General features: G+C 47.5%; 1 protein-coding gene across 4 annotated transcripts in view; it reads left to right on the forward strand.

Annotated features, from left to right (window-relative positions):
• The window catches only part of MID1 (midline 1), a 484,850-nt gene that overhangs the window by 421,358 nt on the left and 38,785 nt on the right, over positions 1-24,707 (forward strand). For all 4 annotated transcript variants that reach the window (XM_069640367.1, XM_069640365.1, XM_069640366.1 and 1 more), the window contains exon 8: positions 5,421-5,582. In XM_069640367.1, coding sequence (XP_069496468.1) covers positions 5,421-5,582 — 162 coding nt within the window. The remainder of the gene's footprint in view (positions 1-5,420; positions 5,583-24,707) is intronic.

Raw genomic sequence — 24,707 nt, forward strand, 5'->3', positions numbered from 1 at the left:
AGTTCCTTGCAGACTTAGAAAAGTTTGGCTGTGTTGTTTGATGCTGCAGAGATGCAGGCTTGAATAAGACTTGAATAAGACTCTTTTCTTGGTGTGAATGCAGAGTCGATATTTCCTTTGAAGGAGGCGGCAGGCCAGTTTGTCAGAGGGTCCACCTGATGCATTCCATTTCCTCTCAGCTGTCCTGCACTCGACGCTTAAGGGCAGGCAGATCAGAGTTGTACCAAGAGTTGCACTTTTTGGAAGGCATCATTCGGACCCTCATAACGGGGGCAAGAGTATCAAGGGTGTTGGAGATATAGAGATTGAAATTAGCGAGGGCTGTGTCAGGGTGTGAGTCTGCCACAGGAGTAGGAGGAGGAGAGTAGGTGGAGGCAAAGGCAGCCACTGTCACTCTTTTCATGGGTCTGGTGACTTTGAAACTGGATGGCTGCGCCGGGTGTTCCCATACAGGCGGGGAGGAGACTTTCAAATGTGAGCAGAGAAGAGAGTGGTCAGTCCAAGAGAGAGAAGTAGTGAGAGGGATAGAGAGAGGGATGTCGGTAGAGATGAAAGCATCCAAAATGTGGCCCGCTGTGTGCATGGAGCCTGAAGGTAAGATAGAGAGGGAGAGAGAATCACATTGTTTGCAGAAAGGTCCTGAGGCGTTTAGAGGAGGAGGAGGAGAGAAGGGAGGAGGCCAGGTTAGCCCATTCCGAGAGGAAGAGAGTGGACTGTTCTGGTGGCCGATAGAAGGTGGCTATAAGGAGAGACGATTTAGGAGAGCGCGAGAGCCTGCAGTCTAGCCATTCGAAGGAGGAGTAGGCCTGAGTGGGGATGATGGATGCAGGTATCCATTCTGGGAAGACAACGCCACCCCCCCTCCTGAACCCTTGGGCCTGGACACAGAGAGGATCTTGTATCCTTCAGGGAGGAGTGTGTCAAAGCTTGTGACAGAGCTGTCCTTGAACCATGTCTCTGTGATGGTGAGCACATCCATGTGTTCAAAGACGTTGCAGTTGTCCGACAAGTGTTTGACAGCCGAGCGAGTGTTAAGCGTGGCAATATGGAGCAGCTTGCCATCTTTAAGGGTCTTCCACGGGGGACAGGGGACGGTGGTCCCCCCCCCCCCCCCAGGGGTTGGCAAGCGAGCCAGCGGGATAGTGAGGGATGGCGGAGGGACCAAGGCCTACAAGGAAGTCAGGTTGGTGTGGCAGGGTAAGGGTGCCTGTGCAGAGGAAGAGCAATGCACAGTAGGCAAGGGAGCCTGTGTAGAGGTGGTGGAAGGCGCAGCAGGCAAGGGATCCTGTACGGTGGAGGAGGACGGCACAGTGGCCAAGGCCATCTGTGCAGACGAGGCAGAAGGCACAGCAGGCAAGGGTGCCTGTGTGGAAGAGGAGGAAGGCACAGCAGGCAAGGGAGCCTGTTCAGAGGGAGAGGTAAGGTTTGAAAGGCGAGGTAGGAGCCTGTCAAAGAACAGAAGGTTGGGTTGAGGACCCTGAACCATGATGGTTCCATTCAGATAGACATTAATGATGATGCTGGAAATGGCGACGAGATCGAGGAGGACCTCCCAGCAGGTGCCACCATTAATGGGAGAAGAGGCGATCAGAGAGAGAAACGCGACCCTGTACCGGGTCCATAGGTTGGGTAAGGGAACACAAAGAGGATGTCTGTGAGAGTCTCTCTGGAGGACATAGGTGTCTGCAATATGAAACCCTGGGTTGGCACCAAGTATGTCCTCCTTAAGTTTCTTCCGGCCAGATTCAGTGATAGGCGAGGGATAGGAAATAGAGAAGCAGTATGAGAAGATAAGAGAGATAGATGGTGAAATAGCTGCAATGGTGAGGAGGACACTTCCAGGCTGATGTACTAAGGAACATGGAAGGGGGTTGTGGGGCCAGAACAGAGGGTGTGGGGGACAGAGGGTGCTAGAGACAGGCACTTTCAATGCAGGGATGGGGCACAGGAAAAACCATTTTCGAGTAAACACAGTTTTTCAATGCAGCAAACAGGCACAGCAAAAAATGTTAAGGAACCACAGACTTTCAATGAGCAGACAGGAACAGCTAAAACGATTTTCGAGGAACCACAGACTTTCAATGAGCAGACATGCACAGCTAAACACGATTTTCAGACAACCACAGCCTTTCAACGCAGCAGGCAGGCAAACCTAAAACCGATTTTCAGGAAATACAAGAGAAGCACAGGGTTGCAGCACAGCAATACAGTAGATGAGTCACAGTGGCAAAGACAGAGAAACAGTCAACGTAGAGCGTGAGGCAATTCCAAGGTTGACAACTTAGAAGGGAGAGAAGAATAGATTAATTGGAAGTGAGGCAGCTCACTTGATAGTGTGGATCGGGAAGAAACAGTCAGGCAGAGTGATGTGTGATGGCTCGTCTTCAAAGGCATGTTGATTGATATGCCAAGAAGTGGGACCCGGGGCATGTCCAGGCACTGACCGGGACAGGTTGAGAGAAAAGAGCAACAGTTACTACGCCAAACTTCAAGTGGACTTGTGGTCCAATTATTTTTTCAGCTACTATATACTAGTGAAGATATTTTTAAGCTCTTGGAAGTATTTTGTACAACTAAAGCCCTCAAACAAGACATACAAACTTCTATATTACTCTGAAAATTCTGCTCGTTTTTCTTACAGTAAAAGATTCAAGCAGTGATTGGAGTTAAATGGCCAATTACATATCCCAATGAAATCAATTTTAACTGGGATATTGAGTACTATCCCATCCCATTAAGCAATTTTTACTCCCCACTGTTTCACTAAAAGAGTCAAAGATCTTCCTGCCTCGCTAAGATGCTCAAATCTAACTTTCCTGCACTGTTCAATCCTACCAGGCAACTTATCAACAAATAAGGTTGCTTCTGTTGTTGTTTGGTTTTGTTAAACTGTTGTTCTCAAAATTGCTTGTGTTACGATTTCTGTCACCTGGCACTAAGCTACATTGTACTCATTCTATCATTTGTTACATATTTCTTGAAATTATAAATAACGTTTTTAAAAAAAAGGGCACAGTGAAAACGTAAAAATAAATAAATGTATCAACAAATCGCTCACATTTGGACAATGTACCACTTCTCTTAAGCATGCATCAGTCCTTCTGTTTATGAAGAAGAAAAGTGCTGATTACTTGGACCCTGCCCATTTTTGATCTATGGCCGTGCTTCTGTTTGTTTTAGAAGATTATTGATTTGGTTGCTTCCTCTTAATTGATGAAACATATTGATTCTTCAAATATTCCGGATAATAAGCAGGTTTCCATCCCTGTTATAGCATGGAGTTAGTGATGATCTCAATATTAGGAGGATGGTTGATGGCCGTGTTGCAGGCCTTCTGGGATAGTCAGATCTGTGTGGCACTTTGGAAACTGTCGATAACCTCCTCCTCCTTGGCATAGTCCATAGTTTTGAATTTTCAGCATTGTGCTGTCTTTTTATTTCCCAATCTATATAGTCATGCATTTAGAGTCTTAATCCATGAAAATGTACTGTAGTATTCCCCAGTGGACCATTATCTCCCCTCTCATTTATGTGTTATTTGTAGTATCTGTCAATGCCACCACAAAGGTTTTGATTTTTCTTTGTACACATTTGCTGAAGGCCCACAAATCCTGTAACCCCCAGTTTTCCTGGTACTCAAGGTGGTCAGGGAATGGAAGGGTCAAGAATGCTCAAAATGTAATGCTGACAAGAGATAGTTTTATCACTGCAAATCACAGCTTTCCAAATGAACCCCTTCCTTTTGGCCAGATGCCTTAGCCATTCCGCCTTCCCTAGTGGGAAAGGTTTGTAACCAAGTAGTTACTATCAATAGCGAACTGTCCTTTTTTCTATGAATGAAAACGGTTTTGGAGTAATATTTTCTGTTTTAGCCACAAATGTTGCACCTTCCATTATAGGGAATTGATAAAGCAGGTTTTAAAACAATCTGTATTATCCAAAAATGTATTCACCTTGGAAAAATGAAACTTTTTTTCTTTTACTGTTTGCCATGTGACATTAAATGAAAGGCAGTAAAACGCATGCCTTTTGTTTATTATGTAGCAACTATTGTACACAAGTAGTCTGATACAGGTTTGCCCTGGTTCAATTATTCCCATATAGTATGTCTTGTGAGAAAACCTGTTTGCTCCATTCTATATTATCTAAGTATTTTCTCATTTTTGATCATTCGTGTGAATGTTAGATTATCTGGTCCCACGTCCAGTTGGCAGATGCTTTTTGGTCCTTGGGTTTAGTCTTTTATAACTCATTCTATCTGGGACCCCCAAATACCTTATTCTATTAATCTGTCTAGAATTTCCTGGCTAGAATTATTCCTAAAACTCCAAGCAAGGCCCATACAACGCCCACTCTAAAACAATGGTGTTTGCTCCCTATAGCAGAGAAAACTACATGTAAATCTCTTTGCCTAAACTCATAATGCATTTACTCATTGGTGTGTTGCTTCTGCATGCAGAAATGTAAGAAATGTGCCCCTAATCGCTGCCTCCATTCTACAAATCTCAACCTCTTAATCCTTCCCAAAGATCATTTTTCAAAATGGGGTTCAAGAACGTTTTTCCATTACAGGGCGTAGCCAACTGGCGATCATTGTTGGACCCACCTAAGAAGGAAAGTAGCCAAATTTGAAAACCTTTCATTGTTCCATAGTTAAAGAGCTGTTGTGTTATCTGTTCTCGTTCCTGTCCAGCTTGTGTGGTTAGATAAGTATAGATAGTATGCTACTATCTGAGCAACGTTTTTCTGAGCAAGATTCGTTCTATAAATATATAAAAAAATAAACTAAGCTAAACACCATAGAATTGTGTGCATTGCACCTCAAAATGTTTTTTTCTGAGCTGTTTCCCATTTTTCAAGAGGTTTGCTGAAAGGTACAGCTTGCTGCACCATTAAGGTCTTCATAGAATTTGTCTTCCATCTAGTTGCTCTCTCTGAAAAAACGTATGACCTCCAGTCGGAGTAACGTGCATCTCCTGCTTTTTTAACAACATTGCGAGGGGTTTGTCGTTAAAGCAACACCCCCACCCCCTTTTTACATCATCCCTTTATGCTGCGCTTATGCTTGGAATTTCTAAATCTAAGGAGTTGATATTTTCCATTGAGACTGGGCATTCCCAGTGATTCTGCGTGCATCTTCATTCTCAAGAGTGATGGGACGAGTACACAACAGCACGGGGCTATGTGGTGTGTTTTGTTTTTTGAAGCAAATTAAACTTTGGTACAGTTTGTGCTATATTTACACACAGTACAGGGTCTGTGAGTTGTGCACCACTTAAAGAAAGCCTTAGAACCATAATGCTTGTGGAATGCAAGTTGTCCTTTAAATAAACTGTAAGCCTTTATTTAAAACCCTGTATGTTTTGCAAGCAGTATGGCGACATTATATTTACATCCGCTGTGTTTCTTTTAATTGTCAGGTTTGTGCAACTCTGCTGATAGCTGGATGATTGTCCCTAACATTAAACAGAACCACTACACAGTGCATGGGCTGCAGTGTGGCACCAAGTACATCTTCACCGTCAAGGCCATTAACCAGGCTGGAAGCCGAAGCAGCGAACCAGGGAAGCTCAAGACAAACAGTAAGCGATATCTACAAGGTTACCATGTGTGAGAACTTCCAAAGATTGGAAATAAAATACCACCCACAACGTACTTGGCATATTTCTCGACTTTGCAATTTAGTTTAGTGTCGATGGGGTGGAAGTAGCATTGTCCTGGAACAAGGGTTTAGGCTATTCACACCCAGGGAACACACTCAGCCAATCAGGTGGCTGGAAATATAGTAGAGAATACACAGAGTACCACCCGTGTTTCTCCAGCCACCTGAATCTCTTCCCTGGTTACCGCCATCTGGATTTTGGCCAAGCAACACGGAGCCCACTTCCCCACCCCCAAGACATCCTATACCCTTGCCCCACCACTCTCCCTCCCCACGTACCTGCTGGACCAGTGCTCATTCCTGCCTGTCAGAGAAATAGAAAAGGGACATTTTCTATTTACTATGGCGGTGTCCATTTTATTTTTACTTTGCAGGTGATTGGGCTTGCACAATGAACGTGGAGCCGTTATCCAGTCAAAACAAAAAAAAAACTATTTGCACCCTTTTGTGTGAGCAACAACCTTAGGGGGCTGGTAACAACCCTCGGCGAGGCCCTCACTTTTTTTGGGCCTGCCTACGCTTGGGATAACGGGCTGTGTCCAGTGGAGGAGGCTGCCACTTGCTGCTCTTTCTTCATAGCACAATTTACATCTTATTGATTTTTTTGTTTAAAAATAATAATTGCAGATATGATACCTTTATTTGCTGGAGTAAGAGGCCTACGTGGTTTTGAAGAAAATAAATATGATAGCCGTATTCATTTATCATTTTGACAAGGTGGTATGTTGTTGATTTCTTTGCAATATTATTTTAAACATCAAGCTATACTACTTAGCACAGTGTCACTACCATTGTTTAAATCATTTTAGTCACACCCCTGAACCTATCCCTTATGCACTAAAGTGCCATATATTAATGGCAACAGTCCTGATATGGGCATTTGCTTTGTGCCTGGTTATTTTGAGCCATTAAAGTAAATATTGAATTAAACATTACTGAAAATGTAAATCGGTATGAATTAAGCTTATGATGTTAACCATGCAATGTGCCTGTAGGGAGATAATACCAGCTACAGTTTTCACTTGACTGGAAAGAGCTAAGCAACTTGAGAAAAGAAGTGCTGTGCTAATAGCACCAAAAACGGGTAGAAAGTGGAGCTGTTCACCTCTAGGAAAAAACTGGAGGTAAAACTCCCACTTTACGCCCAACTTGGGATTGGGCATATCGGTAAATGTGGCAGTAATGGCGTTACCCCCACATTATTCCGCTCCACCCAACTCATGAAGAGGCCTTTAGTGATTTCATGTTGAAACCTTAATAACATAATAATAAGCAATGGAAAGTTAGCGTCAGGAAAATGCCATGCTGTGTAAATACCCAGTATAGAATGAGGGTACCAAATGTCTCCATGCCATAGGTGCACCTAGCGAGTCAGAGGCTTTGCTTTTGCTTTAGTCCTAGAATGAAATTGATAGAAAAATGAATGCCCAGAACTGGGGCCTGGTGCCTCAGGACTTTGACTCATTTGGTATGTTTATTATTCAGTACATATTTCCGTTTCACCAAGTCTAAACACACATAGATCTGCCAAAGTACACATGTTAAGGGATGCTATCTGTCTTTTATGATGTTCACATCACTATCACAGGGGTCTTAACTCCTGAGTCATCTCTGTGTGGAAGCAATTGTGACCTCGCTTAGGATGGAAGCTAGACCATGGTCTGTGGGTTGAAGAGGAACCGGGGTCAAGGAGAGCGGAAAATGGGAAGTGTGGGAGAAGTCAGGGAGACAGAAATAAATAGCCTTGACTAACAACTTGTAGGGTAATGAAAACATAAGAATGAATGCTAGTGATTTCTGGAATTAATGTTTACTTGTTAGAGTTGTTACCAGGGGAAATGTAGTGAAACGGAAGAATTAGAGCTTTCCTTGTTGGCTAACAGAACTTCATGGAGGCAGTTTCTTATGAGGTGGAGATATTATGCTAAGTCAGGTGGTGGATGTGATAATCCCATTGGAATCCTTCCTGTTGATAGCTGGACGGAATTCTGAAAAAAACAATCCCACTGACTGAGGCATCAGAGGCTATAATTGGTTGTGCAGAGAATTAGGGATTGGTGACACTAAAGGAGAGTTTGAGCCATGAAAGATTAGCCTCGTGTGGAGGAGAGAGCATGAGTATAGCTGCGGTATCTAGTTTGTCGGAAAGTAAGCCATTGGAATGCAGTAGGAGGGAATTAAATAAGCAGTATGGCTGTAAAGGGACATAAAGGAGGCTGAGGAAGTCCAAAGAGCCATTCACATCATAGACAACACTCCGAGGGCAACTGTTCATTTTAAGACTTGTAGGCAGAGGATGTCTGACTTCTTAAACACAGGTTTTGAGGCCTTCCTGTGAGTACCTACGGGAAAGGAGCGCACACACACTTCTACTTATTCCTTCCCTAGGTACCCAAATGGCTGTGGACAGCCAGGTTCTAGAGATAGAAAAGTTGAAGTCCAACAGGGGCGTGTGTATGCGGGGAGGGATAACACCACTATGGGGGCAGAATTAACGTGTACATTAAAAAGAAAACTAAGGCTGAAAAATCAGGATTCTCGTCCATTTTCAAACTTATGAATGCAAGCTGGTGTAATTGCCTTAAAACTTGTCAAAAAAGAAATTAATTTCCTCCAAAGATGACTCACAGATCTGGGTACTTTGCCAGCAGGAGTATAATAGTTGAATTAGGCAGTTTCTAGTCAGGTAAATCCTTTAAAAATCCCCTGATAATCGAGGTGGATTTCCATTATAATATGTAGAAGCCCACATTGATCTGTGCCGCACCTGATCACCAGAAAAGGCATTTTTCGAGTAAAACATGCAAAAATGCATTTTCAGTCATTCAGTCAAAACATTTAAAAATACCCCTTTTCCTCGTGGAGTTTCCAGGCTTCTGTGTGTTAGGTGGATGGAGAAAGCAGAAAAAGGTTTAAATATCCTCCCCCTAAACCCTCCCTGAAATTGTTTGTAAGATCCTTCCTAAAACTGAACCTCTTTTACAATTTAGGGTAATTTAATTGGGATGTTTGTGCAGTTTATTACCAGTAATTGTTTTCATAAAATAGAATGTGCTTTCAAATTATGCACTTGGTATGTCCTTTGAATGGTCCCTTTTACAGCATTTGACAATGCATTTATTTATTGATTGATTGTTTGCTTGTTAGGCGCTTATACAGCAAGTACATTCTGTTTCAATGCGCCTACAGGGCAACAGCAAGGGTACAAGGGAGAAGCATTGAAATAAATAAAAAATGTAATTACAGTGGGGTTGCGAGGACGAACCTACTATGCCTTTTGAGCGTTCAGAATGTGCAAGTGCAGAAGGAAGGGGGAATGGGATAGGTGCTGGGGTGCTCATGAAATGCAATGTATAGTAAATGCGAGCCTCCAGGGTGGAGGGTGTGCCTAGGCAAGTTCTGAGGATAGAAAGACGCTGGGGACGATTCGGTGTGGCGGGGGTCAGGGTCCGGAGGATGCATAAGGGCCTTGGACACCAAACGCGCAACTGTGAGATTAGCAGAGGAGAGAAGGGGGGAAGGAGGAAGTAAAGAGGACATTCTTGAGGAGCTTCCGGAATTTAAGAAAGTCCTGCTCAAGACGAAGCAGGAGGCTATTCCAAAGAAGGGAGCCAGCTGAAGATAGCGATCGACCTCCTACCCTCTGTTTAGCAAAACACTTTACACACAACGATTTGGTGCCAGAGGAGCACAGCGGTCTAGAAGGGGAATATTTAGTAAGAGAGTTGGAGATAGTGTGGTCCTGGCCGCAGAAAGCCTTGTGGATGATACAGAGGGATTTGAATTTAATCTGTGAAAGAACCGAGAGCCAGTGAAGACTTTTTAGGGCAGGACAGATGCGGTCCCTGGGCTTGAGGCCAAGAAGGATGAGCATATCACCAAGTAGGTGGAGATTCAATGTGGTATTTATGCAGCTTCCAGCTTCAGAGAGTGTGACGATACACAACCCATATGCAAAAGATGCATGCAGACCCTCCTCACCATACAGCAGTAGAAGTATGAACAGGTTCTAGGACATGAACATGTTAAAGGGGTGGAGGAAGTAGGTTCCATATTGCTTTTTTTATTTGTATTTATTGGGCAGTATTTATATAGGATAAGCATGGCAAAGAAGGGCAGCTGAGCATTTTAGGGGATAGGAGTGCACGCCTGAGGCCTGCACATTAAGTGGCATGCTACAAAGTTTACTAGGTCACATAGTTTGGGAAATTTACAGAATGTTTACCAGCAAAGAGTGGCCATAATGGGGAGGAAGATTGGCAAGTAGAAAGTACAGAAGAGTGTTTATAGTTCCATCTTAAAGATCTGGCTCTTTAGAAAGATATTTAAAGGCACTTGCACATCGTTCTCTATGTGTAAATCGTAAGAGAAGAAAGCCTCTGGCCTTCGCTTTTTGTGTCATTGCCAGCAGTGTGGGAGTGTCCAAAGTTTTTCTGAAAAATAGGGTGTGTATGTGTGTGTTTGTGTGTGAAATGGCGTGCAATAGAGAGGTTTCTTTGCCAACTAGTTTGTTTTTTTATTACAAATTAGTTCAACTGGATGCAGGCAGAGAGTGGACGCCAGTGATGTTTAAATTGTAATAGAAATGAAATCGGGCTTGTAACAGAGTGAATTATTATTTTCCAAGGAACTGTCTTGTTGGTCAGTAGAATGTTGAACAGAATGTTTCCCTTTTAAAGTGGGACAGTGTGAGGGCTTGATAAGTGGAGAAGAAGTTTCAAGGGGCACACATTCTCAATCCTATATAGGAGGTGGTTTGGCACCAAGCCCTCTGGCATCTTTAAAGTAAAGGATAAGGTCTATATAGAGGGCCGAGATTTTCCATTTGGAGAGAGGGTTGGTAACGACCTCTAGATTCAAATTTGCCAGCCACTGCCCTATTCAGAGCTGAAGCTCCACTCGTTCAAATGCGTTTATTCTCGTTGGGATTGAGTTTGAAGTATACTGCAGATATCCCGGATAGTGTCCAGCCTAAGGCCAAGACAGTCCAGGATTTAAGCTGACACATTGTAGTTGAGCTGTATGTTGTTGGCATACTAGTAGGTTTTGTAGCACCAAACACGTCTATGTATAGATTGAAGAACATGGGGGATTGAAGGGAACCTTGGGGACTCTACGGTTGGTGGGAAGAACGTCTACATAGGAATAATTGGACATATTGTTTTCTATTGACTAGGAAGGAGGTGACTCAGCTGTCTAAGGTGCCTGTGATGCTCACTGGCAGTAAACAATCTTGCAAGTAGCTCTTGATGGCTAATGGTGCCAATTGCTAGGAGAGGTCAAAGAGTATGAGGAGGCATAGCCTGCCCTTTTGAGTCGTCCTCCAGGATTCAGCAGCAACCTGAATAGTGGACTTTCATTAGTGCAGTGATAGGTCTTGATATTCTTGAATAAGTTCATGATGGTGTGATATTGGAACGGGGTGAATACGTCATTTTTCTAAGACATTACAGAGGAATGCGGAGCAGAGCGCTGGTGTCATGGTCATGAAGGTGAATTGTCTTCATAACTTTGAGATTTTGATCGATTAGTATGAATGAGTGGGCAGGTGTATACCGTGTTCAAAAATTGGGGGCGTGCGGCAGGTGTGAGCATTTATTGTGAAGTTGGAAGTTTATCATTGTCACAGGAGGTTGACTTGAGTGGAGTGATTTTGTGGGCAAGAATACTCTGCACGATTGGGTGGTTGAGAAGAGGTCAAGACTGAAGTACATTTTTGATAGGGTGCTGTTGTGCCATGTAATTTTAATCATGTTAACCAAGAAGTATTGGGTTACTTGAGAGAGTGTGGCATGACCGGTATTGGGACTAGGCCTCCTTAGTGTTTTGCTGCTTTAAAGGGAGCTTTGATTTAATCTGTGGCCTCCGACACGGTCCTGGTATTGTAGTCGGTTCTAGTTTGCAGGTGTGAGGTTGTCAGATTGTGAGAATTGCAATTCTTTTCGAATTTCCTGATGAGCCTTGTGTTAATGTTCAGCTCTTGTGTGCACCAGGGTAATGATTATGTCTAATAGCCTACAATGTGCCCCTACTGATGGTAGAAGAGGGGGCAAAATGTAACTTTGATTTTGCATCCCATGGATATAGCAAATCTTCTATCTCCGACCCCTTTCTGTTTGCATCACTCTCAGTCTTTGTTAATATTTGGATGGGTCCTTTTCCATCTTATACTCGATGATGTTGCTCATGATTTTACTTAAGTCCCATGATCTGTCTAAGTAATATCTTGTTTAACAAACACTTTGTTTTTGCCTTCTTTTAACAGAAGTTCTCCTTCAAACATCTCTGATCTAATATTTATCACACGTCACGACCCAATGGTTGACATAATGGTTCTCCACCTCTCGGTGCTTTAAGTGGGATTAGAAATCGAGGGTGGGCTTGAACGCGTTGTGATGTCATAGTTGTGGCCGGGACTAAAAAGGGTCTGGCTCAGCCTCAAATCCCAAGTAGCTAATAATTCATACGAGCAAAGAAAGGAAATACATTCTAATTTCATATGTATTACATATGATTCATGTGCTGTAAAAATATTGACGAAAATTAATATGCTCAAATATAAAATAGCCCATCAAATCACAATAGGTCTGTGTACCATACAGCACAGTTCTGTTTAAAGAAATCCATGATGCGTATGGACTCATTAAAAATATAGTAATTAACTACTGTATAATTTCCACTGCGTGTTTGAAAACAAACTAATTCAAAATCTTTTTAACTGATATTATGAATGTAATCTTTGCTGAGAGTGGTTTCTACTGGTGAAGAGCAGTATTGTCACTATTCTTTATTTACATTCCTATGGTAAAAGAACTCTGGTTGGTGAAGTGATTTGGGAAGCCCAACAGAGTCCTGGCTCAAGGGCAATATTTGGAGACTCCCAGGGCTTATCCCTGGCGAGCCCTGACCAACTTAAAGCCCTGCAGTCTCTATCCATCTCTCTTGAACGCGATAAGTTTCCTATTGTCGTTTGACGTGACCCTGCTCCCTACAACAGCATCAAATGTTACATGTGCCTGAGGCTATGTTTTCTGGTAACTGGAGATTGCAGCATAACATACATTGTCTCAGTTTCCTGAATGGCACGTCCGTCTCCCAGTCCGGATCCGGTCCAACGAGTACAGCAGCCAGGACTACAATATTTACAACCAAGAACATGTATTATTTGCAGCAGTGATATATCGAACGATTCCCGCTGGCCCAACTCTCCGTTACAGCCAAGGCTGTTGCTCTTAAAAGCTTTTCTATGACCCTCGTGTCTCTGCACACGAGGGTTGTTAACAGAATTTTATGGCTGAGGCGATTTGGCTTCCCTCTTTTTATAGCCCGCCATTTCCTCGTGTCAGAACTCTCAGGTAACGGGCATTCCAGAGATTCCCATTCTCCCCCAGGAGGCATTGCCGCTTCGGATGGGCGAGTTGTCCTTCAGTGTCACCTTTCATGAAGTGGTGGGAAAGTACTCTGCCAGACACATCTGTTGAAAGAGTTTTCCCTAAATTACACCCAAACAAGCAGAACCAGTAGTTGCTTGTTTTTCGCACATTAGTGTAGCATGAAATGCCCCAACGCAAGCATAAACCACTAGAACATGTGCAAACGCTAATATGTAAAATATATATCGTATTATCAGAGTCAAATGTCAATAAACTATCGGTAGCCAGGTATCATCTAGTCTCTTTCTGGGCGAGAGTTGCTTGGTCACGTGTGCTCTGTTTTCTCTGTGGGTGTGGCTGCTATCCGAAACGCTATCACTGTCTCTGTCAGTGTGAGACCAACCCCGTTGGCGTGCAAACCAACTGCATGAGCCCAGCATACCATTCGGAGTGAAATATTAACAATTTCAGGCTCGACATATACTTTTGTAATGACGCATTCGCAATTCCTTGATCTTTAACTTGCACGAGCGTTATGTTTGAGAACTAAGGTACTCCCAGATAACCCTGGCCTGTAATTTCCGCAGTAAACCACGCACCGCACTTTTATACCTGGATCAGAGGCGTAGACGGGGTAGGGGCTTGGCGGGCAAGGCCCGCCCAAAAGCTGCAAATGCCCAATCAGCAGCACTCTGTGGGCATGTACAGATCTTAATGCCACTGCGCTGGGCCCAACTACTGTAGCTTCAGGTCGCACTTGTTTGACAATCCTGGCTGCGCCTCTGACTTGGATTATTGGATAACGGACTACTTTTTCAAGAGACACTGGCGCTCGAGCGTCTCCTTTGGAAACCATGTTGTAGAATGGCTTTTCGTTTTAGAAAACTGATTGCCACACAATTCAATGCAGTACTAAGCACAGGCACATCATTCAAGATATCATATATACAGTGAATTACAATCTCAGGCAGATCCCAGCCAGGCACACCAAAACCCGGCTGACGGAAACTCAAATATTGGCGTGCGCGCATTGAGCCATAAAAGTAAGCTTTGCTTTCACAATTTGTTTACCTACCTTCCCCCTATCTTTTTAATATCTGTACTCTGGTCTTCAATGCACAATAAGTGTGTCAGGTAGACAAGGGAAGAAGCGAGGGAGTACCTGCAACCCACTGTAGGCCATCACATATATCTTAAGTCAACATCTGGAAATAAAATGGAAGCAGGCCTATGAAACTGTTATATCCATCATCTTAATAGCACAGCCGTGACTGATATGTTCTCTTTACAACAGCTGCAGGATTTATTAACCTCCTTACTACTTTTAAGAGCACACAATGGGCTTTCAGGAGATGTTCATGTATAATAGGATTATCCAGAAAACACAAAATATGAAAAGTTAAGTCTCAAGGCACAAATGTAATGTGTGGTACACTACTCACACTTCTTGCTTGAGAGTTAATACTTAACATCCACATTTTGATTCCACTCTTAGTAAATGTCAAAATATTTACTATTTTCTATGGTCTTGGAATATAAAAATACCCCCATGCAGCGTATTTTAAATATCGGATTATGGGGAACATATCTCTCTAAATGTCGACCAATAGCATCTGATCATTTTGTATAATCTACTACTAAGAAAGAGAAGATTTAGAATGAGCACCAAGAGTAGAGTTTTGGAAACCTGAGAGCCAATTAGGGTGCGCACCTTCTGGACATTGTCCAGCGTGGCCTTGGAAACTAATGACGCTCAGGGTTCGATTAGTAGACCTGGGTTCAACTCCCCTGACATCCTCTACCTGTTCCCCTCTTACCCCAGTCCTCATTTTCATGATCCCCTTAGGCTCCCATGCTGCTTCTCCCTTCAGCTGCTAACCCTACGCTGCACTGCCTGACCTGCGGTCAGTGTTGAAATTAAAATGGAGCACTGCCTGAAGGCCACTGGGCATCTATTGCTCGGCGTCCATGTTAGAATGTTTTTTTTGTCTTTTTATAAACTAAGATTAGAGACCTGGCATAACATCCGGCACCATGTCAGGGTGCTAATGACACGATTACCTACAACCACGGAGCATAACGCTGTTATGAGGCTTTGTGATACTTTTGACTTCGAGCTTAACATGGGCCTATAAGAAATAATGCCCAGAGCTGCAGTCAATAATGTTTAAATATAAAAACTGGCCAATGATATTCTACTCACATGTAAAAAAAAAATAACACAAGGTGACTTTAGACTCTGTCGCTCCTATTCATTGTAAAAGACTCGGTAAACCAGCAAAAATTAAAATGGTACATTTCTAAACATCTTGCAGGCCACCCGAGCAGGCATCTCTATGCAATCCCAGGTCACCATCTCCTACCACAGCAGCATTGAAAAATACCACTCTTCACAATAGAGCAGTATTTCTGTCAATAAGCCCAGAGGGGTAAACACCTCAAGTTACAAGCTAATGGACCAGCATAAAATACCTTGCCCCTTAGCATGAATGCCAGTTCTCCAAATGCACACCTCACACCATCGTGTAGTTGACAAGAGTGAATTATCACTCTCCAATGGCAAGTGGTGAGTGCTGATCAAAATTGTAGCCCTCTTTTATAGCCAAGCAAGATCCAAGATTGAAACCAGATCAATATGTCTGCCCAATGAGACTGGGTGGACTACGTTGCTCACCTATGTGTTGTCAGCTGGTGGATGAAAACTGACAACTCGTATGTATGTGCTGCTGCATGAGTCATCCATTGGAGCATCAGTCATGACAAAAGAAACATGTTTGCCCCATATCTACTGCAGAACAGGAAATCGCAGATGTGAAGTGATTTAACGTTCTTTAAAACTATGCCTCTCAATGCTGTTTTAAGGTGCACTGAAAGTTGTGGAGGGAAATGTGTTAATGGTGGATATCAAGGAGATACAAACTGATTTCACTAAGCGTGGACATGCACCGCTGTAAAAATGATATTCAATAAGAGTAACACAGGATATAGGGAAGCCCCTGGGTAGAAGAACACCATTGAACTCCGTGGCCATGTTACAAGCTCATCTCCCATTATACTGGGTAGGCATTTTGTTGCAGTAAGCTAGATGAAATGTAGATCACACGGGAGGATGGCTCAGGGGCAACACGCTCGCTTTGGAAACAAGACGATGCAGAGCAACAAAGGTTCGATCCCCTGGTCCGCGCTTAGAAACCTCTGGGTATTAAGCACATTCAAAATAACCAATTACAATTACACAGAGCTAAGAATGTATCCTTATTGAATAACATTAAAGATTTCTACTTCAGCTTGACACATCCCACAAAAAAACAGCATTGGATATATGAGCTCATTATAGAAAGTGAAGGTGCAGATTGGAAGGAAGGCGACACTTTACTCATAAATATAGAGGCCTGAGTTGAGTCCACTGGATGGGGAAGGATAATTAATGATGCTTTCATGTAATTTATTATAAACCAAATATAACATTGTACTTGATTGGTGTAGCTTAGAAGATGCCAAGAAGATGCCAAGATGAAGTGGTACATATATACTGTTTACATTGTTTGATATTTTGGAGATTACTGCTGCCAGCCTTAGGTTTAAAATCTAAATTAAATAATACTGTTAAGGGAGTTCACCTGCCAAGTTGCAAACACTGATTACCAAACACGATAGGTAATAGCAATGTCGGGTTATGGCTAAACGGTTATGGTTAAATGGCTTTCATGCATAAAAGACATTTTTAACCAAAATGATGTGATCATTGATGCCATTTAAAATGTAACAATTTAAGGAAATACTTGTAGGTATAACTGCTTGACATGTAACTACAGACCTTAGGTTAGATGGCTCCTAATCGCTGAAGCACTGGCAGTTTGTGGCCATCCCTTAACCCCTGGTTCTCAAGGTATGCACAGTTCCCCAGTGAAAGTGGCTCACTCTTCCTCCATGCTGACAAGGGTTCCATCTTCCAACACTGGCAATCAAGTGACTTAGTTGATGAAAAAAGCACCACAGTGGGTGAAAGGCAATATAGATGATGAGATAGTACCTGCAGTTGAACTTTTCACAGTATGTTCCGGGTAGGTGTGTTAGATACCAAGACAAGTGTGTGCTTCAAGTCCCTCTCTTTAGATTAGCAAGAATTGGTGCCCGTGCTTTTTTGGTTGAGGCTGCAAAATTAAGGAATTCAATCCTGTTCTTTCTAAGATCTATAACTAATCATTTGGAGTTTAGACAGACTCTAAAAACGTTTTGGTTTTAGCTTACTTTGGTTTCTCCAGCATGGGGTCTGGCATGGATTCACATGCTCATGAATATTCCCCGTCGTCAGGCTGGGAATCCTCGGTAAAGAAAAAACCAGTATCAGTTTCGTTTCTGATCTGTCTTTCGTAGTAATAACCAATCACTGGTCTCTGCGTCATACTGACCACAGCCAATGACTGCCCTCTACCTAAGCACCGCCTCTGGCAGCCATCTTCAGATTTTTACCGCACGTTCATGTGTTGGGATCCTCGTGCTATTGCTCTCGAGCGTTAGTGCTATTTTTCGCGCTTTTTCACAAAAAACTTCGATTCTTTCGGTCAAAAGAGCCTCAAGCTCCACCGATCCTACATCCGATCAACGGGGACCCGTGTCGGATTCGTCTGTGCCCCTCAAGGGTGAAGATTTCGTCGAGCTACACTTCGGAGGACTCCAGAAGCTTCTCAGGCCCGGTCTCGGAGATGGCCCAGGAGAAGGGAAGCTCGACGCCCGGAAAGCTGTTCAGGGTCTGCCCTGGATGCCAGCTGCAGAACGTCTTTAAGGAGGACGAACACTCTTTCTGCCTTTACTGCCTTCATGAGGACAAGACGCACGTGGTGTGCGTTTTGCGGCAACATGTCGGAACGGACCATGAAGGACCGCCATCAACGTCTCGCCAACTGGCTGGAGGGTAAGAGCCCGTCTGGCGAGAAGAAGAAGAAATCCGAGCGGTCTTCTAAGACCTTTGAGGGCGCCCCGGCGACGGGGGCCCAACATAAGGCTAAGCACCGCGAGTCCGCTGGCACCGGGAGCGCCGAACGGTCGGGCTCTACGGGCGTCAGGCAGGGCGCACCCTCCCCGGCACCATCAACCACGAGCCAACGCTCTGGGTCAGGTAAGAGGAAGGCCGAGCACCCGGCGAAGCTCCTGGAGAGGCCCCGGTCGAGCTCTAAGGCAGAGGAGGAGCGTGGCAGTGCCCCCTCCCTCAAGGATAAGGCGGTGAGCGCACCTAAGGTGGTGAAGGCCTTGATCCATCCGACCAAGCCCTCTATCGAAACGGTCGCGGCGGCCCTGGCTCAGCCTGTGGAGGCTGCACCAGTGGTGGCGACCTCGGGGCCCAGAATCTCCCTGCCTCCTCGGAGGGAGTCTTCTTTTGTGCCCATCGATAGGACCCCCGTGAAACCCTCCGTGGGGAAGAAGAAGGGGGGGCAGGGCGTCGTCGTAGATTCGGCCTCAGAAGAGGAGCTGATCGAGGTCTTAAGCCACGGCCTAGGCGTGGAAGAAGGCCAGCCCGTCGGAATGGACCCCGACGCAGGTGACGACGACGACATCGTCGAGGATACCGACGGGGCCCCTGCTCGCCCGTCGGACTCCCCTCTGCCAGCGCCGCAAGACAACTCGGCGGCCATTTTGTTGGCCATACAGTCCTTATGCACCGAGATAAGGACGAGGCTACCGTTACCGACGGAGGAACCTCTCCCGTCGGGGGATCCAGAACCGGGACCTTCTGGTGTTCCCCCTACCAAGAAAAGAAGGATCCATCCACCACCTCCTTTTCAACCGTCGCGCCCCGTCCAGCCCTCCTCCCCGTCCACCCGAGGGGATGATACGGGGACTGACACGGCAGCGACGGGTACGGACGACGAGGCATACGACGAGGATTTTCCGTCGTCGCCTCCCGCCAGGGCTTCTCCGCCCGACGAGATCGGATCTTTCCACTCCATGATCTCCAGGGCTTCCGAGCTTTTCCAACTCTGCCCTGAGGAGAAGAAAAAGGAAGGCTTCCTTTATCAGCGGCGCGAGGCCAAGAGGAAGACGGTCCTCGCAGTGCCTCTGTTGGACGACATTCGGGATGAGGGCCTTTCCCTCCTCAAGAACCCTTCCACGACGCCAGCTAGAAGAGACCGGTACGAGAAAAAGTACCGGGTCCCGGACACGGCCCCCCTGTGCCTCCGGGCGCAGCCTACCCCGGATTCCGTCGTCTCCGCGGCAGCCAGGAAGAAAGCGGGGGGGGCGCGGCCTCCACATCGACCTCCCCGCCGGACGGCGAGGGAAGGAAATTTGATGCTATGGGACGTAGAGTCATCTCGTCGGCAGCGACGACGATTAAAGCGGCCAACGCCTTGGCTATCGTGGCTCGCTACGACAGGGAGCTCTGGTACAAGATAGCTCCCCTGCTGGATTTTCTGCCGGACGACAAGAGGGCGGAGGCCCTGGAGATCCTGCAGGAAGGTGAGGTGGCCTCGGACCACGCCATCACCGTGGCGAATCGCCGACACTGGGTTCCGCCAGCTGGGCAACGGCGTTTGCCTTCGACGTCGTGGATGGCTCAAAGCTACGGACTTCCGGCAGGACATCCAGACCAGAGTCCTGGACATGCCCTTCGACGGGAACAATCTGTTTGGGAAGACAGTGGACGATTCCCTTCAGGCCATCAAGGCGGATACTGAGACGGCCCGGGCCCTTGGAGTTCTGCAGCAACGACGGACGCCCTTTCGGAGCAGCGGAGGCAAGGGCGCCTCCAAAGGTTCCGGCGGCGGTTTCGCTTCCTACCGTCAAGCGGCCCGCTCGTCGTCGCAAGAGGCCTACAGAGGACGAGGCAAGTCTAGCGGACCCCGCCGTCGTCGCCAAGGAGGTCAAGGCGGCAAGGCCGCGTCCAAGCAGGATTGAACCGGCCGTGGGGTCGGGCCCCCACCGAAGCACCCCGGTGGGAGGCCGGCTGGCGGGCTTCGTCAGCGTGTGGGAGTCCATCTCCACCGACCGTTGGGTGCTGGACGCCCTGGCCCGGGGCCACGCGCTCGAGTTTCAAAGAAGGTGCCCGCGCGTCCCCCCCCGTGGCCAGGAAAGAACTTCACGCCCCTCAACTTCTCCTGGAGGTGAAGGCCATGCTCAGGAAGGGCGCCATCGAACTCGTCCCAAAGGGGCTTCGGGGCTCCGGAGTCTACTCGAGATACTTCCTCGTGAAGAAGAAGACGGGAGGATGGCGCCCCATCCTAGACCTGCGACGTCTGAACAAGCTCATCAAGGCGCAGAAGTTCCGGATGGTCACCCTCCAGCACGTCCTGGGTCAGCTGGAGGAAGGAGACTTCCTATCGTCGTTGGATTTGGAGGATGCCTACTTCCACATTCCCATCCTAAAGGGGCACCGGAAATTCCTCAGGTTCGTGGTCCAAGGGCGTCATTACCAGTTCAAAGCCCTTCCCTTCGGACTACGGTCGGCACCCAGGGTATTCACCAAGTGCCTCGCACCGGTGGCGGCGCAGCTGCGCCGCGAGGGGATTCACGTCTACCCCTACCTGGACGACTGGCTCATCCGCGCCAAGACGAGGGAGCTCGCCGTGGTCCACACGGCAAGGACCGTCCAACTCCTCACGGACCTGGGATTCTCCGTGAACTACGCCAAATCCCACCTGGTGCCCGCGCAAGTCGCACTGTTTCTGGGAGCGAGGCTCGACACAGTGTCCCTTCTGGCCTCCCCGTCGGAGGAGAGGACCAGGACCATCTTGGGCAAGGTGCAACGGATGTTGGTGGCCGACGCGGCCAAAGTGAGGTCCATCAAGTCCCTCCTCGGGATGATGTCTTCCTGCATCTACCTCATTCCCATGTGCAGGCTCCGGATGCGCCCGTTGCAAGAATTCCTGGATGCGCGCTGGATCCAGACGACGGGCAGCTTCGAGGAAAGGATCAAGCTCGACGAGAGCTTCCGACGAGCGATACGGTGGTGGGGCACCCGCGCGCATCTGACGGCGGGCATGGACTTCCAGGCCCCAGCCCACCAGGAGACTGTGACCACGGATGCCTCCCTGGAAGGGTGGGGAGCGCACACCGAAAATCTGCACGCAAGGGGACTCTGGCTCCCGACGGAGAAGTCCCTGCATATCAACGTCCTGGAGCTCCGTGCAGTGTTTTGGGCCCTCAGGTCCTTCCTTCCGTCCCTCAAGGGCAAGGTGGTGAGGATCTTCACCGACAACACCACCACCATGTTTTACATCAGGAAACAGGGCGGAACCAGGTCCCCAGCGCTGTCCAAGGAGGCGCAGGACCTGTGGCATTGGGCCGTCGCCCAAGGGATTTTTCTGGTGCCGTTTCATCTGGCAGGGATAAAAAACACCATCGCCGACTCACTCAGCAGGGAGCTGCGCTCGTGCCACGAGTGGGAACTACGGCAGGATCTGGTGGATCGCCTCTTCCGACGGTGGGGCACACCCCAGATCGACCTGTTCGCGACGGCGACGAACACCAAGTGCCGGAGGTTCGCCAGCAGGTTTCCCCAGACGAGGAGCATGGGCGATGCTTTCTCGTTCCCCTGGGAGGGCCTGTTCCTCTACGCGTTCCCTCCTTTGCCTCTGCTAATCCGGCTCATCAACCAGCTCAAGAGGTCACGGTGCAGGATGATCCTCGTCGCACCTGCGTGGCCGAGGCAGATATGGTTCCCGGACTTGCTGGACTTGTCAGCGTCCCCGCCGATCAAGCTGCCGGCGGACGCGGATCTACTCTCCAGGGAAGGAGGCGCCATCCTCCACCACGACCCGAAGTCGCTGAACTTGCAGGCCTGGCTCCTGCAGCGCTAGAGTTTGGAGGATACGACATACCGGCCGATTGCAGAGAGGTTCTTGCAAAGGCCAGGGCGTCCTCGACTCTTAAATGCTACGGACACAAATGGAAGAGGTTCTCTGTCTGGTGCCGCGCACAGAAGATTAACCCTCTACGGATTACGGCTCCCCAAGTACTGCCGTACCTGCTGACGCTGGCCAAAGCTGGTCTGGCACACGCGTCCATCAAGATTCATCTTGCTGCGATCTCCCGATACACCAGAACCACGGGCCGGACGTCCTTGTGGTCTCATCGTCTGGTGAAAGAGTTCATGAAGGGACTGTTCAGATCGTTCCCGCCGGTGAAGGCTCCGGCCCCGGCGTGGGAGCTCAACATGGTGCTGACCAAGCTCATGGGACCTCCGTTCGAGCCTCTGCACTCGGCCCCGTTGAAGTTTCTATCGTGGAAAACAGCTTTTCTTGTGGCCATCACCTCCGCACGACGAGTGGGAGAGATCCAGGCCCTTTCCTGCAAGGCCCCGTACTTGACTTTCCACGACACGAGGGTAGTGCTCAGGACGCACCCCTCCTTCATGCCCAAGGTACCGTCGGACTTCCATCTCAACGAACCCTTGGTGTTACCTGTGTTCTTCCCGTCGCCTTCGTCGCCGGCTGAGAGGACTTTGCACTCGCTGGATGTAGCTAGAGCGCTGAAGTTCTACGTGGACCGCACGAAGGGTTTTCGGAAGACGTCACAACTCTTTGTGAACTTTGGACCTGTCAATCAGGGGAAGGCTCTCTCGAAGGCTTCCATCTCCAGATGGCTCTCCGGCTGTATCATGTGCTGTCACCGGTTGGCAAACCGACCGCTGCCTGGCCGTCCGAGAGCCCATTCCACCAGAGCGATCGCAGCTACCACGGCGTTCCTATCTGGTGTGCCCCTGCTGGACATATGCAGGGCTGCTACGTGGAGGTCGACGCACACCTTCACGAAATTCTACTGCGTCGACCGGGATTCCAGGGAGGAGTCCAGGGTCGGCCAAGCAGTGCTGCGCAACCTGTTCGCCTGAGGTGAGCCTGGTGAGGAGGTAAGATGCTTAATGTTGAGTTGATGTGATGCTTAATGTTGAGCCTTTGCCACCTCCCGTGGTTGTGCATGTGTGTACTGCTATGTATTCTTTATTCATGAGCATGTGAATCCATGCCAGACCCCATGCTGGAGAAGGAACAAGTTACTTACCTGTAACTGTTGTTCTCCAGCATGGGTCTGGCATGGATTCACATGCGAACCCTCCCGCCTACCCCTCTGCGGCTCTTCACTTGGTCATACTGCCACTTCACGTGCTTCCAAATCTGAAGATGGCTGCCAGAGGCGGTGCTTAGGTAGAGGGCAGTCATTGGCTGTGGTCAGTATGACGCAGAGACCAGTGATTGGTTATTACTACGAAAGACAGATCAGAAACGAAACTGATACTGGTTTTTTCTTTACCGAGGATTCCCAGCCTGACGACGGGGAATATTCATGAGCATGTGAATCCATGCCAGACCCATGCTGGAGAACAACAGTTACAGGTAAGTAACTTGTTCCTTATGCTGCAGTTTTGCTGGTTGGTCCTGCGTAGTGGCAAGATGCCTTTGGTGGTAGTGTGCTATAAAACTAAGATTAACATAACATAACCAATTGATGATGAAAAGAGTTGATAAAATGTGACTTTTCAAAAATCTCCTAATGCGAGATAGACTCATTAAAGCAGTTTCTGATGCTTGTTAATCTGCTTAGAATCACATGCTGTGCATATGGTCCGACATCCAGTGGTAACCGCGGAGTATTGCATCTTGTCTTTCGGGTACCGAAAGGTGACGTCGGCATAGGCGTGTCTGTAAAACTATCCCTATCGTGACGTGTGTAGTACCCAAAATCCCTCACGCGCCGTGGTCTCTCAGATTGTTTTTTTTCCGCCCAGATAACTGGTCGCCCTATAGCGGAGCTCTTACTAGAAATATTGTTTATCTTTGCTGAATTGTCGGTTTATTCCCTGTTAAGTTAATTCGCCCAACAAGAACATCTTCGACGAAGACTACGGGGGATACGTCTCGGCTGTGGATTTCGCCACCTAAGATCTGGCGGGCGGATTTTCCACGTGGTCGGGCCCTCTGGCCGGCCTATACAGAAGGGGGAGTGGGGTCGGGGTGGCCATATTGTTTTAGTATGTCTTTCCTTCTTTTCCCTTTCGGTCTGGTCATCCTTCCCTTTTGCTATGGAAAGGACTCCTTTTCGGTTTTGCCCTAAGTGTAGGGTTCGATATCCTTGGAAGGACGAGCACAGGACGTGTAACTCCTGGCTCCCCCTAGAGCACGACGAGAAGCGGTGTGCGGCGTGCAAACTCTTTCGGCACAAGACCCTTAAAGAGCGCCGTGTAAAGCGGTGGGCCGCATACGGCATGTCACGCATGGAGCCCCCCTCCCCCACCGCCACACCAGCCGAAAGTGACGGGGTACTTCGGACATACCAAACATCCAACGCAGATGTTATAGACCTTGAGGCAGAGCCTTCTAGATCCGCCACGCCCGTCCCCGACCCTTCCAGGCTCGACTCTGGTCTTGCTACATGGACCACACCCGGCGACAGGGGCGTACAATCACACCATAACATAAAGCACACAACCCCTACGCCAATTTCGACGGTTGCGTCGAAAAAGGCGAAAGCGCCAACGGGGCCGCCAAATTCTTCGGAGGTTCCCTCGGATCGTTCCGATCCAAGGCCTTCCCCGCATTTGCAGCAGCGCATAGCGACTGGGCAAACTAGAAAAAACAAGGGCGCTACTCCTAATACTACACATGTCGAAGGTCGGGATCCCGACGTCTCGCCGAGTTCCAAGGCCTCAGTAGGCCCAAAAACTATGGCTAGTCCTCTAC

Source organism: Ambystoma mexicanum, chromosome 7q (assembly GCF_040938575.1).
Source record: "Ambystoma mexicanum isolate Mex_15411 chromosome 7q, UKY_AmexF1_1, whole genome shotgun sequence".
Lineage (NCBI taxonomy): Eukaryota > Metazoa > Chordata > Amphibia > Caudata > Ambystomatidae > Ambystoma > Ambystoma mexicanum.